At 40.4% G+C, this 17,519-nt stretch overlaps 1 protein-coding gene across 4 annotated transcripts in view; it reads right to left on the reverse strand.

Annotated features, from left to right (window-relative positions):
• LOC111248434 (uncharacterized) overlaps positions 1-17,519 on the reverse strand; it is a 55,870-nt gene that overhangs the window by 1,534 nt on the left and 36,817 nt on the right. The window contains exons 2-9 of one of the 4 annotated variants that reach the window (XM_022800783.2): positions 16,271-16,471; positions 11,984-12,172; positions 11,419-11,588; positions 10,994-11,186; positions 10,342-10,655; positions 10,048-10,210; positions 9,061-9,248; positions 152-2,340 (exon numbers count right to left, since the gene is read on the reverse strand). In XM_022800783.2, the coding sequence (XP_022656518.1) occupies positions 2,283-2,340; positions 9,061-9,248; positions 10,048-10,210; positions 10,342-10,655; positions 10,994-11,186; positions 11,419-11,588; positions 11,984-12,172; positions 16,271-16,471 (1,476 nt within the window). In that variant the 3' untranslated portion in view covers positions 152-2,282. Of the gene's footprint in view, positions 1-151; positions 2,341-4,620; positions 6,393-9,060; positions 9,249-10,047; positions 10,211-10,341; positions 10,656-10,993; positions 11,187-11,418; positions 11,589-11,983; positions 12,173-16,270; positions 16,472-17,519 lie in introns of those variants that run through there. The other 3 variants (XM_022800782.2, XM_022800781.2, XM_022800784.2) reach the window with 3 other exon arrangements.

The following is a 17,519-nucleotide window of genomic DNA, read 5'->3' on the forward strand; positions in this document are numbered from 1 at the left end:
CCACAATTCTAACGTATCATAATAGCCCATAGAAGCTCAGTGGTGTATTATACGGCTTGCACGTCCAGAAAATGCTCAATACATACCTCTAATGATACTGTTATGTTTCTAATGATAGCTATGAATTGTTTCTAGTATCCAATACAGCTCATTGATAGTGGATATGGTCATATCGTCATATTTATTTATTTAAGGCTTATCTAGCCACCTTGTCGTAGCGTATTAAACGATCGGTGACCAATACGGAGAACTTGGGGATTAAACATTGGTTTTAGCGCCAAACCCCTGTCAATGTGCGCTCATCATTGTTTTATTAGTGGCATAGCTAGTGTTGAATACGCTCACAAAAAGTAAGTAGGATAAATACTAAATGATGATAATCCTCCCGAGTCAGATTACGTACGATTTTCTAGAAGATCTATTCATATCGAAGGGAATAACTCAATTCTTCCATTCATAGCCGTAGTTAGAGTGGAAATAACAGTTGTATTACATAACAAAGCGAAGGCACCCAAGAGGAAAGCACCCGTTATTTTTTGTGCTAACTACTTATTTTCCATATAGATTCTTTTTTTAATCTATGAGTAGGGTCTATGGTTATCCACCAGTTTAGCACACGATTAACCATTATCATAATCTAATTAGTACTATTCCACTTTTCCTACGGTTTCTGGGTTTTTTTTTGCGTCTTTTTAGTAATCATTGTTTATTTTAGGGGTTGTCGATCGAGCAGTAGCGGTTCGCATTCGTACTAGTCGTAGTAGTAACTTTTGACTTTGTTGCAGAGTATTATTATTTACTATCATCCGATAGAGGTAAAATACCTACCACAGTAGCCTTAAATCAGTTTACACGGGTCGGGACTTCCGGTGTTATCAGCGACACGCTGATAATACCCGACCGACGAGCGATTTGTGCAGGAATAATTAGAATTGACCAACTGACGTAATGGAGAGATACCTCCGAATGTGTTTTTATTTTTACATTTCGGAATAATGTTTGTGTTCTCCTGACAATGGCCTTCTTCGTTAAATATCGATGTAGCATTTATATGGCTGTTTCTATTTGCCTCGTGTAATGTAGTAGGGTTATGTCAATATGATTGCTCTTGTACTGCTACAGGCCACTGCTCATACTACAGTCATACTCTCTTGATAATATCATTTCATCAATTATAATTGTTAAACTGAGTTTTGCTTTTTAACCGTCATTCAGTGATACCCTGCCCTTGGTTTCGCATCACTAACTATAAATATTTAGCGGCGTTTTATGGATATGATCGAACTGAATTTTGCTCACTCGGTATAAATTTCTTCCTCTCTCTTGTATATATATACGAACAGGGTACAGAGACATCAATGTGGAACAACCTGTGGACCTTGTATAGTGTCACGCTGGACACAAAAACAGCTCCTATGGCTGTGGATATAAAAAAGATGACTCGTCTTGGTTTTTCGAGTCGGTACAAAAAAAGTATTGGCTTTGTATCATGAGTCGGTATAAAAATGAAAAAGGAAAAAAATGCAGATAATTTATCAGTGTCGTTAGGCGTTGTCGTCGCAGATTTCAAATGTTTGTTTTCATTTTCTACCATTGTGGAAAAATAACAATTCGTTGCTCCCGTAAGCCGCAACAGTTGTATTTAGTCTGAATAACCACTGTACGAGGCTCATCCAGTGTGCTTGATAGCGGCCAAGGTAACTTAACCAGTCTTACGAATTACAGTCTTCACATTGCAGTCTTATTTCATTTACTCGATCATTACCAATTTCATCAATGATTCAAATAAGATCAGCCACGAGCCGTAAAAACGTTCCATTAGTGAAGCGTACTGTTCGTTTTCTATCAATGCACAGTTACACGTTAGCATAATTACAGTTAGGGAAATAATAATCATAGGACAAAGTAATCATTGAGTGGATAAGAAAGTGTGTTCGCCCACTTTGTATACTATTACAGGTTATGGCGAAGACGCGCTTTCGGAATATGAATCGTTAGGTCGGATTTGACGTAGAAAATCGAATGGCCTGGTGATTCGGCCTCACCAGGCCATCTGTAGGTTCGAGCAATGAATTAAATCTCAGTATTACTGCAATAACCGCACTGTAGTTCTTACTATCAGCTGTACGTGGTATCGCTAGCGTCAGGGAGGAAGTCGTCGAGGTTGAAGCGGTTGTCAATGTCGAATTCGTGCTGATACGCTAATAAATAGAAGTAGCGGCGAACAGGGTTGTTAGGGTTAAGTTGCTGCTGCTCTATCGCCGTCTGCTAATGTCGCGTCTTTAGAAAAGCCCTTTTTTCTTTTCCTTTCTCTTTTCCTGTTTGCGCGAGTCCAAAGTGCTGACAATGACCAACGCGAAGAAGCAGCGGAACGAAGCCAGCGGCAATGGGAAGGCGGTAGAAACGTCAGATACGCAATGACGCCGATAATAGTGATGGGCAGCATGAATATCAGGGGCACACGCAGAAATCGAATCATAACACGGCAAAAAAACGGTTAGAACGTTAGTTACATTTTGGTTGATCGGCATGATCATGCTAATCAAGTTAGTGGTAAATAAATATATGCTAACAGTGGTAGACTGTGTGAGTACGTGGGTTGTCGTGTTTAACAACGACAGTGAAAACGCTTTAACGTTTATATACATATATGTATATATAGATTACATTATTTCGGTTAATATGTGCTATTGCTGAAGCATTAAGATGTTGTCCAAGTGAAAATTGGGCCGAACAATAGGTAAAATATATGTTAGAAAACTAAGATGTTATCGCACCGTGCAAATGCCAGACATTCCTTATATATCCATCAAGTTCCGTCCAAGCTCTGTCGACAAGGGCGTGGAACAATCATGTTTGATTGATCCGTACACAAACAAAGGACTTCAGTCCCTTTAATACTAATCGAGCATATTACGAATCAGCCTGCCATAAGCAATCGCGATGGATAAAGTTAAACTGATATCACAATAGCATGGTGAAGTATCTGCGACTTCTTGTAGCTGAAAAAGTTTCTGTATAATAATTGAGTTTCGGTATAATAAGGACTATTTTAACCTGCATTTAATCGGATAATTTCAAGTAAACTGGCCTGCTTCTTAAATCCGACGTATATTTCTATTTTTGTCTGTCCGAGTTTTGTGTTGTCTTATAAAGCTGCTTCTAAGAGAAAAAAAAATAGCTACTGATAATGGGGGCTAATAGAACCTAAAATGGAAAAATCTGCGCCATGTTTAGCCGACGTCAGCATCATGTTAGTATCTGCTCGTAACATATTTTAAACTGGTCCTAACCGTTGCGCAGGTATTATTGCTCAATCCAGGAAAATAGGCACTTAGCGATTTCAGCCTTTTCTAAACTTTTCACTCAATGAAGTAAATCAGCTTTGCACCCGATTTACGCTTTAGGTCGGTACTGTCTGCAATATAGCAGTCCATTTTCAACCTTAAGCTTACACTTATTATTGTTTTAATGTGTGCCATCTGGCGCAGGTCGAAAAGTTTCAGTTTTTACGCACAAAATACCTTCACCGATTGCAATGGGGGCAAATTCCTTGTATCGGCTTATTAGGTTCTCATCGTGTAAAAGTATTGTGGAGGTAATGAACCTGTCAAGGGTCTTATTGTTATGTGTCAATTATCATACCGCTTTGTCGACGCAGATTATATATAGAACCTGATAATTGTTATTTTATTACACTGTCTTTATTTCGCTCGTTTCCTGACTATGTAATTCCCTAAATCTTGCAGTATCGCAATGACAGTTAAATGTGACACTCACAAAGAAACCATCTCGACGCCAAAATGACAAAGAGTAGATCCTATCGAGGTGCCCGGCTCAAATGTTCCCTCAGTAGGTTACGAAGAAGGTTTTAAGAGAAAATGTGGCACTGTTTTAACGCATACATATAATAATACCCTATGTCAACGCCGTCTTAAGATTGTTCTAAGATTGAAATTAGTTTAAAAATTCGACCGTAAAACTAGATTAATCAAGCTAAAGTTATCGAACGTGTCTTTTATATATTGTGTTTTCCTAGCTGTAAAGGGAAAATACTGAAAATTTTTTTTTTAGAGCAAATCCAATTGACTTGGTATATTTGCAACTGGCAATTAGATCGAGGCTCGTTAATAATAAACGGATCAATGAATAAGTGCTACCTACGAACTAACCCTTTTTTTTTTTTTTTTTTTTTTAGCAATTTTGCTATAGGACTACTATGAATTGCAAATGTTATGGATTTTCAGCGAGCAAAAACAGTGCTAAAAAATAGGTAAGAGGCCACGCGATAGCCTCATATGCATACAGGGTTGTAATAGTTCAGAACTCCCAGAAAAATACGAATGGTAAAAATCTTGCGGGCCTTATTAGGTCATTAGTAAATTATGGTGGACAGATCGAGGGTGTGTCGAATGGATTTCACTAAATAAGAGCAGCAAATATGGAAAAATTGACTATTGTGTACGGGCATTTTCTTAATTGGCTCAATATCGACTGCATCCCCTTTCTATCTACGTATCTAAGCGACATGTTCTAAGAAAACGAAGGAAATGTTGTTTCGATGAATCATTGATGTTAAATTGTCCTTCAAACATGCATGTAGTAAAATAAACAAAAATATAAACGAACTAAGTAATAAGGTTTATTAAGTTCTCGTTTCTTCTGTCTCGCTGCTTGACTGCTTCATCCACTAATATTTGTATATAACAATTTGTTCCGCATTTGCAACAGTCAACAAGCGTCAAAGACCAACTAAAAGCTCCTAATTATTCTACACAATTCCAGCTGACCTTTGCTTTTTCGAACTTTAAAACATAGTTAGTCAGTAATACATTCGATCGTTCAGTTCATTTTCAACGAAGAAAACATCACCACTATTGACTTTCGCCATTTCATGCCCAAAGTCTTCGATAATAATCAGTCAATCAATCATCGTAAGCACCAGCCACATAGTTAATACCCTTTGCTTATGGCGCACATCAGCTATGTGCGTCTGGAACTTACAAATATTTGCTACCAACGAGTACTACGATGCGTTATTACATAATACAATTTCATGTTATGATGGTTTGCTGCTGCCTTTCTCCATCACGACCACAAAGTTCCATTAAGCGGCGCCTTCGTACCCACCAAAACATTAGTTATGAGTGGCTTTTGGGATTTAAAGGTCCGTTGAGAGTACGACAATGTTCGGATAGTCCTGACTAGGGTCTGGCTCGGTGGTTTTGTTGTTAGTTTCTGTGATATATGTGTATTGTATATATATATATATATATATATATATATATATATATATATATATATATATATATCATCTGTATCTTTCTGCTAGTTCTGTGTACGTGCTCTGAAAGCGCAGTGGCGCGCCTTTAACATCTATAGCAGATTTGACATGCGTAGGTAGCTCTGATACTATTTATGTTTATTGGAACCCAGATTGCAATATGTGTATATTAGATCCGCTTCTTTATTTTTACTCCGTGTACTGGCTGTTCTCGGCAGTCGTGGCACATTGAATATAACTTTCATCCGCTTTGAAGAACGCTGCTCTTGCCATAAACTTCTCATCGGCAGTAGACAGTGAAGAGCCAGCTGCCAAGTTAACAGTTCCGTTTAGCGCCCGCCATATTTCTTTAAGCGTACGACAACGTCATAAGTATTTCTATTTTCCTGTAGTGCTACTAGAATCACATCTGTACAAAATTCGGCCTGTTAGTGAACGATCTTGCGGGACGCTGATAATCATTAGCAGTAATCAGGAAGCTTCTGTCACTTACAGCAGTGACGATGACTCTAACTCCCTCTGAGTAAAAACGCTATCTGGTCACGCTCGACCACCATTAACTTCTGCATACTGCCGTTACTCGACGCGCATTGGAAGCTTTACATGTAATTAAGCACGGTGCGAACTAACTTGGAATTTTGCAAGTTCTCTTTTTATTGACCAGTCTCTCGTTGCATTTTCGTGCACAATAGACGTCTATCACAAATGGAGGCTATCGCAGTTCCTGAATTTCCCGTTTTGAACAATCGCTCAAAAGGACAAAGTTAGCTCTCACGACGTGACGCCTCCTAATTTAAGTCGCAGTCAATACAGCTGGAGGAGTCACGAAAGGTGCAAAGTTGTGCCGAAAAACGACATAGATGCGCGTTGGGACAAGCTGTTACGAACTGCCATTGATATAACGATATTCAACGCTCAAGCAATTCATTCCATCTGCTGCCACTGCTATTGTTGATTACATGACCTTTTCGAATGACGGGAAGCACCCCGTCCAAGATCGTCTTGGCCATCTCCCGCGATGACGGAGTTTCCTGATGGCGCCAGAGTGAACGACTTGCTCAACTTTAATAACTCGGTACTCTTCCATCGCTTTATTTTAGTTGGCTTCCTGTATCCCAGGCAAAGGTAGAAGTCAGTCAGCGGAAAAGGATGATGGTTAACAACAGTTAAGTATCGTCGGACGCAGAAGTCGTTAGTGGTGTAGTTGTTGTTGGTAATGGTGATGATGATGACCAGGGTGAGCGGATGTTGGTTTGTTGTTTAACAGATATAGATACAGATATCAGAAGGCGCACAGATCGAAGATTGAAGACGAAGACGAAATGGGTAAGATACCAGAGGATGAGAAGTTCCAAACGGCGTGCAGAAGCGACCCATGGAGAACCGTTTGAAGGACAATAACAACCGGTACCGAGATGAAATATAATGAAAATAGCAAAACTTAATAGTGGAAAAATAGTAAAAAAATAAAAATTGATAAAACAAATGAGAATACAAAGGCAACTGCAACCACTGAGTAAGCGTTGAATCATTATTTAGACAGACGCGCACGTATACATAGAACAATACGACAACAAATAACACTGAACTCAATGTATGAATAGTAGAAAGCCTGTAGTGTAACATGAAGATTCAATCAAGTAATGACATTCTATGTGTCCTTGTGTTTCCTATACACAAAAGCCGAATGTTTTGGGTTTTACGTCCGGTATTGCCGATAGGTGTTCCATCAGACGGCTGGTTGGCTTCCAGCGCTGAAGAAAGCGTGTCCGAACCCAGACACGCTACTCGCTACGCCATCATCATGTACACATAAAAGTGGCTATTTATAGCAGCGGTCTTAGTGTATAGCTGGATATAGTAAACTGGCAGTTATATACCTGTAATGCTTGAGCATTATTGGCGAAAAAAGTAAGAAAAGTGTGGCACTATCGGTAATGATTTGAAGTTAACTTAATTCTATGTGCGATTCGGAAAGCAAAATTGACGGTTTGTAGATACACTGATAATTGTTAGTTGTTTGATAGTTCATTACACATTCATCATATTTCCGCATCATTACCATGGGAAAACTATGGCTTGTACGACGACGAGCATCCGGCCCCAAGATGCTCCATATAGCGTATCATTGATTGTTGTTGGGGGGATGCGCTTGACCGGGTTCGAGACCATTGACAATATTAATTCTTCTGGCTTACACTTCAATTAAAAACGATCAGCAAGTACTTTCCGAGTCAAACAAGGTAGCTCTAACACAATATTATTGTCCATACTTGCAATAAACAAAAATCACAGTTAGCGCACACAGAATAAAGCCGCTCATGAAAAATATAAGCCATATAAAGTTTAGATGGCAGAAGTACTATAAATAGTCCGCGGAAAGTGGAAAATCAATAAGGCAAATGGGCATTTTCCATTTTACGGAAACTTTGATCTACAAGCTCTAGTCTAGTGTTGAAACATTGCATTGTTGAAGTACTAGAATAAAGCATCAGAGCTAGAAGAATACCAGATTATGAAGCGCTCGATACTGCTAAATTATTTTCTCTGAAAACACACAATTGCCCGAGACGCACTTCTTCGCGACTCACGAAATACAGGTATCTCGTTTTGATATTTGAAATGATATATTTTTTTCGGGGCGAGGAGTCCTGGCCGCTAATCCAGCACAGGTAGTTTGCGCATTTTGTTGAAAAGCTTCTATAATGATTTGAACAATTTCACATACTGGTTATGTAGGTATATAAAGTAGCCATTTAAGCGCAATAATTAACAAACCCGAAGCAAGTTTTAGTCTGTTTTCAATAGTCTTGAACAGAATTGCAGTTACTTACGCAATTAGCACTTAGATAATCCGTAAAGCTACCACTGGTGAACCTCTAGTCTAGTTTTGTTGTTGGCGTGTTATCTTGTCAATATTTCCATTAGATTTGTATTATATGCATCTTGGAAGAGTCTTTACTTTAAATGCTGAATTAGTTCTCGCTATTAAAATCTATTTAAGTTCCTATTTCCCGGCTGGAATTTTTGCTAGCTAAATTTCAGAGGCCAAGACATAACGTGCAGCGAGACACACCTGTTGCGATTATCTTAGTATGTTCTAAATGAACAAGACGCGAAACTTTTACAACCAGACTGATTCGAATCCGATGCGGTCTTCGCAGTATTCAGCTAGATTCGTTTTTAGGTTTTGTCTCGGACAAAACTTAACGAAGTATTCTAGCAAAGTTTTATATTTAGATGTTTAAGTGTCAAGTTCTGCTTTGTTTTTAAGACGACTTCCGAGACTGGGCAACACGAAGACACAAAAAATATGGCGCTCAATGCGTACGTATGCTAACTAGCGTTGATTAATTAATACTTTTTCTAAGTAAAAGCTGAGATACGACATACTTCCTAGGCAAGCCAGAGGATTCGTTCACTTAATTCGTTGATATTCCGATAAGTAATATCTCTTCATACATATTTTTATTTGGTCATAGGCGCTTCATTCGTTCGCCAAAGGTTAGTTGCAGGTCGGCATATCGGAACCGACCAACATTCCCAGAAAAACGATGGCCAGCAACTAAAATGGCAAGCGTTGGTGATTTAGTGAAAAGAACCTCCACCTTGTTTGCTTCTTTTTGCTTAGATTAGCAATCAAGTTAATTAGTGACAAGTTAAATAGTAGAAGTGGTGCGGCAATTTCACACAGAGGTAGACCTTAAAAATCGCGTACGCGGTAGAAGTAGTACAATCAAGCATTAAAAAAAAAAATAGCCAAAATGCATACTTACTCTCGGTTGTCGATCGTCATCTTGCGGAACATGTCCGCATACTCCTGATGTGTTGCTTCAAAGGCAAATCGTTCTCTTTCGAAATTACGCTCGCGTTCTTCGAGTTCGGCGCGCTGCTGTTCAAGTGATTTCATCTGCTCCTCATGGCGCCGGCTGCGCTCAGTTTCGTTTTCTTCTAACTTTTGCAACTGTAAGTTATATGTCGTCCGAGGCAAGAACAAAAGGATAGAGCAGTTTTGAAGGCCGTATTGCTTTAGTAACGCAATAATCTTGTACAAATCTGAACAAAAATCGTCGATCGCTAGGGATTAAGGAGCAAAATATTATATAGGACTAACGTCAATGAAGCTTAGTTACCGCTCAAAATACCTTTCCTTGTTGGAACACCAAATCCATTATAGGAGATGTTAGCTGAGTTTAGAAATTATAGCATACTTGTCGTTTGATTGCTACGCTGAAGCCCGTAGGATTGACCAGTGAGAAGAATAATGGAACATTAGAAAATCTCACTTATTTTTCTGCTCCAATGCCTCTGGCACCACATCACACATCAGTAGCAAGTAATTGCGAAAGACAGTCAAATTGAAATCTAGTAAACTGGGATAATATTAGATTTGGAAGACGCAGCTTATCCGCTATGTAACCGCTTTGTCGAACAAATCAATAGGTTGGTGATAGTTGATAGACTGTTAACGCGTTAGAAATCACCATCAGTCTATACACGATCAACTGCAGCATACCCAACCGATTGTGTGACATCTGCTGACATGTATCACCTACTAACACTCATCCTAATACCGCTACAATTACCCAGGACGTCGAAGGCTTCATTTGGTGAATCAGATATAGCGCGCTGAAAACGCGCTGAAAATATTTTTATAGGCGACACCGGAACAGATACAAAACGTTTCCATCGAAAATTCGCGTGTGGAGTGCAATCACTGTTAGACTATCTCGCATTTGCAACTTTGGCTACGAAGTCAATACCTTTTCCTTGACTTTCATGGCAAACACTGTTTCCATTTCTTGACGCATTTTTGCTACTTTGGCGTCATGCTCTTTCTTCTCTTCCTCCATTTGTGCAAGTGGATTCTTGTTGCTGGCGCCGCCCTCGGGAGGCGCGCACGCTCCCCCAGTCAGCTTGCGAACTCTGCAATGACAGAGAGCGAAGGCTATATGAGATCCTTACCAAACAAGCATTTTCGCGATGTACTGAATAAGCTCTCAATCGTTAATCACAGCAAAGCAACGCATCAATTAGATTATACGGGTTTTACTAACCGGAAGTGCTCATAGTGGCAGTTGTGGGTGACTTCTTTGAGGTCTTGCATATGCGAGCGGATTAGGACGTTCCGTAAGGGGATAAAGTCGCAGTGCTCGATCGAGTCGACCTCGACCGTTCCCCAAGGATATTTTCGGGCGCGGACCTTTTTTCCGCCAATTTCGATTAGAGCATTCGAACCAACGATGGCAAACGGTAAACGGTCCTTTATTGATTTGGACACAGTTCCGTTCTTGAGATCTGTCCCATCTGATCCGCCGACTTCCATTGAGCCATTCTCGCTGATTTCGTTCAGCGACGGGAAATCGTACACCTGTGGCGAAATGAATGGAAGAATACTCGCGAGAATGAAAACGTTACTCTCATAATGTTACTACGCTTTTCAACAAAAAATTGGTTTTCACGGATGGGCATGCATCCATGGCTGTTGCCATTAAGGAATATCTATTTGAACGGAAAACCAAAAAAAAAAAACGAAGAAATCATTTTTCTTTACATTAAATACAACTTAATTTTTACACATTGAAAAAAATCCACTATTTCGTGTTATTATTTCTTGCGGTGCTATTGACACTGAAAGGCTTCAGCGTTGACGGAAAAAACGTACGCACTTTAATGAACAGCTCGTTGATGATCTTGATTTCCACCTACCTTGATTCCATGTTGTGTAAGCTCATTTTGAATGCGTCTTTTGAAAAGCTGGCATTCTTCTGGCGTGAACGTGTCAGCTTTAGCAATAACTGGTACGATGTTGACTTTGTCGTGTAGCTTTTTCATCACTTCGACATCCAGCGACTTCAGGCCGTGCCCCGATGGCGCGATGAAATACAAGCAACAGTGGACCCTATACATCAATTAAACTCGATGTTTAGTCGTGAAAATATAGCCTTAGAAAGATAGCCCTTAGGATCGAAAACCGTTCTGTTTGAAATTTTTAGGAAAAAATCAGTCACGTCTCATGGCGGTTAGAGGCCTCTAGCCGTTAATACAACTACAGGTTTCAACACTATCCTTCGTAAAGTACGTTTAAAGTTGAATACAGTAATGATTAAAAATGCCGAAACATTATTACTCGCCTATTATCGACGATATGAGCCGATCTTTGAATCTTAGTCTCTTCTTGAAGATACTCGGCATATTTATCCTCAATGAAATCGATGAGAGGCATCCAGCAGTTAGTGTTATCTAGATTTCCTCCAAAGCCCGGGGTGTCCACAATAGTTAGCGTCAAGGTGACTTGTCCCTCCTTGATACAAGTGAGCGGGTTTACAGGGTGAAAAAAGCAATGACAATATTAGAATTTGCAATACAAACCGCTTACATTGATCGACGACTCCCGGTGCTTAAGCAAGTTATTTATTTGTCCATGAGATCGATCGTGTCATAAGTTCAATTGACATAAAATAACGATTTATCAGCCATAGAGCTATTATAGTTTTCAGCTTTTTGCGACAATTTTCGTAGTAGCTAATTTTACTTTAATGAACAAAAACAATGATGTGCGTATTTAAATTTACAATCACACAATAAATATATATATATATATATATATATATATATATATATATATATATATATTCTAATAAAGTTCGAGGACCTAACGCTACTAACTGATTCATTAGAATGGAGACTAATTCGTACCTGTAATACAACTTTTGTTGTTTCAACCTGGACAGTCTTCTGTACCGTCCTCTGCGAAGGCCCAGGATAATCGGCCGAGTAAATATCAGCACAGAACAGAGAATTAACGAGGGTGCTTTTGCCGAGACCAGACTCACCACAGACCATCAGCGTGAATTCAAAGCCACGTTTCACCGTCTTGTTATACACCTGTTGCATGACAAATGGTCACTATAGTCGTAATATAAAGTCTCGATTTTACAGTATATATATTAGCGGAATTAAACATCGGGCTAATTATAGGCCAAAGTTTGTAAACAGAAAAAACTGGGCCAAAAGGTCTCGACATGATTAACCGTTGGAACAACCCAGTTGATATTCGCTTGGAAAAGCCGTTGATCTCTGTCTAAAAATTCAGGCGTTTGGAAAATTATTTGCAAGCTTCTTTGATTAAGTCCAAAGTCTCAACGTGATCTAAAATTTTGTGATTTTCTTGATGGCAGCTTACTTTCGGATTTTCCAGAAATCATATGAAAACTGACATAATATAAACGGTCGATTCCAGACAGAAGTCTCACTAACAACACGAAACGATGGAATAATATCTGATTTATGCTCAAATCTTGAAAACGGCACGTTTCTGTTTCGCCAAGACGAGTTTAACTATTTGGATGAAAAAACGACCTTTTTCTGTTATCGGAGCTATCGAAGCCTGCATTCGTTTGCCACTGTGCTTGCTGGACCCGAGACTTTTATTTATATTTCGAAGAAAAAGTTTGTTTGTTTGTTTCCATAGGACGCATTGTAATTTGATTATAGGTACATAGACGGCAGAAACGGCTTGTTTGGAAACAATGCCATACCACTGCTTACAGGCCACCCGGCGGCATCGATGGCACTGAGATTATATCAAATGCGTACAAAGTGGCGCCGAGTATGCTGTCTTGGACGACAAACGGTGTCTAGATAGATATTGTGAGAGCTGCTAGGAGGTTACAGCTGTTAAAGAATAGTTACCTCTATTATAAATATAATTAGTTTTTTTTACCTTTCCTCAGTTGAAATAAGACATGTACATAAAAACAATCGAAAATGATACCACAATATACAAGGGTGCTCTTGTAAACAAATTAAGGATTCTCGTAGCAAGTGTTCCAGAAGTAGCTCCACTAACTGATCTCACTTCAGTGCTGCACTAGTAACCACATTTTTATCGCTTAGATTAAAATAAAGCAAACTTGAACACTTATAAACTTTAAAGCGAGCAGCAGTTACTGCTGGTCTGACTTCGATTCAATAAAACTTCATCTATTAATAACGTGGCACGTCTTGCTAGCGACCAACGTTTAACGGGAATAGGCGTCTGTTCATCGATATACACACGTGCCCAATAGTATGTTTTTTGTATGTGAAAGCCTTGCTAGTAGCACCTGTTCTTTGAAGTAATCGTTTAGCTCGAGTTTGTCGCGCTTCAAAGCTGCATTGAATATCCGAACCTCGTTCTTCTTTTGGACAACTCCGGCGATGATCTCATTCCTATCCGTTTCGACCATATTTTCAACAACAGAAATTACCGGTTGTCCATCAACTGCCATTAGCCGTACCACTGTGAACGTTGCTGCTACTAATGTAGGTAGGTAATGGTGGCCGAAATCTCTGAGGCAGACAGGCACACCATATAATTCGTATACTTCTCGCAAATAAACCTGATGCCTCTGTTCTTTTCAAGGACCACAACACTGACGACATCAAAATATGACTAGGATGTTGCAGCTGCAGCGATTTTTTTGATGTATCGACGCTGGAACTGTGCTTTCTGTACCGCTTCCCGATTACGATTGCGTTGTCGCGCCTGGATCAAGGGGCACGGTACCTGACGACCTCCATAGCACTGGTCCAAATTACTGGATGTTAGCCGCTTCCAAGTGAAGCAACTTCCCGTTGAACGCACGATTTTTACCACTGCTAGCACCACCTTCTATGCATGCTCCATTCTATAGACGTTTTAATGCTGTATTTTGGATACGGATCCACACGGCCAGCGTTCTGTTATTATCTGTATCATCACTGATCCTCTATGACAAATCACTCATTAGTAATTTCTAGACTTGAAGCTCAATGAGCATAGCTCCAAGAATCACTTACTGTTACTACTAACATATGAATGCTCCCGTGTACGCACGAGGTGGGGAGCTCGATTGGCCAATCAACTCAAAAATTGATCATAGATTTCACGGAACGAGGTACAACAAGTAGGCAAAACCTCAGCCATAGGTTGTCTATGCAGCACATAGTCGACTTTGCATTACTTCTAGCTACCATGAGTTCATCGCTGCCATTGAAGCTTGGCAAGCGTTTTTGGAAACTTTGCTTGAACCTTACCAGCTATGTCAACGTACACCGAGCTTCTTCAGCTTCAACACTGCAATCATTGACTCGAACTGCAGAAAAAGATTCTGCTGTGCAAAACAATTGCACAGGTTTACATTTCAGAGACTCGTAAATCTTGTCACAATGCAAAAACAGCTACCGCTCATCTCTGGTTCTTTACTGCCTTTCAACGGGACCATAGAATAAGATCGGAACAACGGCGGACGCCAACGCCTACGACACCATACAATCACATATAAGCTTGACAGAGTCACGCCAGACAACGAAGGCCTACTCCGAACCACTTCTAAAAACGGCATCTATCGATCGTCACAGAACAGACGTGCAGAACCATAACAGCAAATAAGGCTGATAAAATACGACGGCGTTGGAGGTTCAAGGGGTAGAACTCGCATTACTGAATCTGACAGATAGAAATGTTTCGTCGTGTTTATCACAAGCAGATACACATGCGCACGACACATAAGTACGGCAAAGTCGTCTCATTCGCTGAAGCTGTGGTGATCTTCAGCGAACTCATCCAGCAGATTAAGTTTCTGAACAAGGCTTAAAAAGCATTTAGTAGTGACTGTGCGATGACCATCAGTGTATCGTTTAATCGCCCACAGTTCAAGCAAGCGTTTCAAAATGGAGACCCTATATGTTGATTTAAGTGTTACTGACAGACGACACACGACATTAAGCATCTTATTAACGACAAAGAAGTGACGGCAATATGTACTTGCCTTGCCAAGCACAAGCAAAATTCAAGCAGAGGCTCTTTCTGCCAGTTGAAACGGCGGCTAGTACCAGAGGTAAACGAATCTCGATGAGCATGGGGCTACTTAGCCCATCTATCTAAACACGAGAAGAAAACGCGTACGGGTTCGTGCCGGTACAGAAGCTGCAGATTTGTCATGTCTAGCTACGAATGTGCTCATTTTAAGTGATTTGTACACGTTCCCCTCATGATTAACCTAGTCTTACTCGAGAGTACTGCCAAAACGATGGATGATGTGGAACCGCTGTTAGCGTAACACCATCGCATATACAAACAATAAACCGATTGTTTATGTTGTATCTTTGCCCAACAATCCGCCCAAGCAGTAGAAGTGCCGCGCTAGCGTCAATTTATAATTGGCGGGTCCGCACAGAACAGAAATATTCATTGTTTCGCCAATTTTTAAACACAGCGGGAGCTAAATGAGCAAGTCGGGCCTATAGAACATTGATTAGCGTCCTATCAACACCGGTGGACGTTGGTGTTATTAGGTGATATCCAGTTTAGAGTGTACCTTGTTGAGAATACCAACCAGTGGTACGAACTGGTCCACTTCACATACAATGCTGATCTATGCTATAATGAACTTCCTAGTCGTTCTCTAGTTCATCGACGATAAAGTACGTGCCTAATAAGCTCGAGCTACATCGCATTCGAGTGCTCACCCTTGAACTTACAACCTAAATGTTGCCTAAGAACTAGGCTCAGTTAAATCTATTTATGGTAGCATTTGTATGGAACATCCACTATCAACATCACCGAAATCAAACGAGAACGCAAAATGCCTTAGCGCTTTTTCTAAATTAATAATAATGACTATCATTTAGTGTTTCAAGAATTCATTGTACCTTACGATGGTGGTAAGTATCTATATCTATGGACGAGAAATCTTGTATACGTTTTGTATGCATTTAAACCGGCTCACAATTGATTTACTTGAATATAGTAGACGAGCTATTTACCCAAAAATGTGCTTGAATCAGATGTATTTTTTAGTTGTTTCCTGTTATCCTTACGTTTCCAATCGTCTCCTTTACGACGTGTGATGTAATAAGCTTTTCCTTCTACTGCTTAATAACCGAGCTAATGATAAATAGAAACTTGTTGTTTCCCAACTAGCATTCGCGAGATAGTTTTGTTAATAACCTGTCGCCTACCTGTTCGGGAAGTGTGGAGAAACCGACGGGCCCGTCAAGTTTGCTGAGGGTATTTGCACACGCGCCTACGTCCTTGTATTTGGAGGTGTAGTCGCCGCTTCCGCCATTCGTTTCAGACCGAAAGCTGCTGGAGGCGTAGAGTGACGTTTTTTCAGAAACTCGCGGTGATTCGAAGCCTTTCTGATACTCTTTTGATGCCAACTGAAAAGAAAAAAGCGCAACAGAAAATTGCTCGTTAGTATTATTTTTAATTTCGGCCACAGCATACATACATACTTGTCTCATTTTCGATTTATGCGCGTCGTCAACAGCATCACAAAGTACATACTAAATCTGATCGTATGAACGAGGGAACACAATTTCTCTCTAAATAAAAAGCTTGTTTTTTGGAGATACTATTTTAGCTATAGACGAGCCAATAGCTTCCCGCTCATTTGGACGTATCTTCCTTCGTTTCGTTTTCTTCCTGCTCTGTCAGTGTTATTCGTTATGGCATGTAGCGACAAGGCCATCAAGCTAAACAAGCGCAAGTAACGAGGTCAGCGACGCGTTGGCATCAGTATGATCGTGGCAGCAGTTTTATCAAAATGAACATTGAAACAGACTGGTGCAGCCGTATGGGTCCCGTAGCAGCGGCAGCTGCCCCCCACTCCGACCTCTCTAACCATCTGCACCACTCTAACAAACCGCCGAACATCTGATAGTACCATATATCTATACTATACCCAACCGTACGAAAGTAAAGTGATGTATACACGCAGTCCTTCGGCCCATCTAACATCCTCCACTCGGAAAGTTCGTGAAACTGGTTAGCATATAGCAGTTATGAAGTAACGTGAAGTCGATCCGCAGGTTATTGGTGAAGGCCTAAGGAGGATAGGGTGGTAAGATTGGAGCGGGGAGGACGACAACGGCAGGATTCGGCAGTTAGCCGGCCGAGTGTTGTGATGGCGCGACGCGCTACTGGTGTCGTCAAATGTGTGTGTGCGTATCCATGTATATTTGTCGCGGACGAAGCCGAGGGTAAATGAGTACGGCACCTTGACTACACGGAGTATTGGATAGATGTGTCATGGTATACAATTGGTAAAGGTGACTGCGATACATCATTTTCGTTGTCAGGCAGGCCGATATGGCAAGTGGTAGCCATGCGCATGGCATTACACAGTCTGCGCATTTTGGTCGTCACATATATCTTGACTCATTTGCCGGTAATAATATATGTGGCTGAACCAGTCTGACGATGTTG

This window comes from Varroa destructor, unplaced genomic scaffold (assembly GCF_002443255.2).
Source record: "Varroa destructor unplaced genomic scaffold, Vdes_3.0 BEIS01000003.1, whole genome shotgun sequence".
Classification (NCBI taxonomy): domain Eukaryota; kingdom Metazoa; phylum Arthropoda; class Arachnida; order Mesostigmata; family Varroidae; genus Varroa; species Varroa destructor.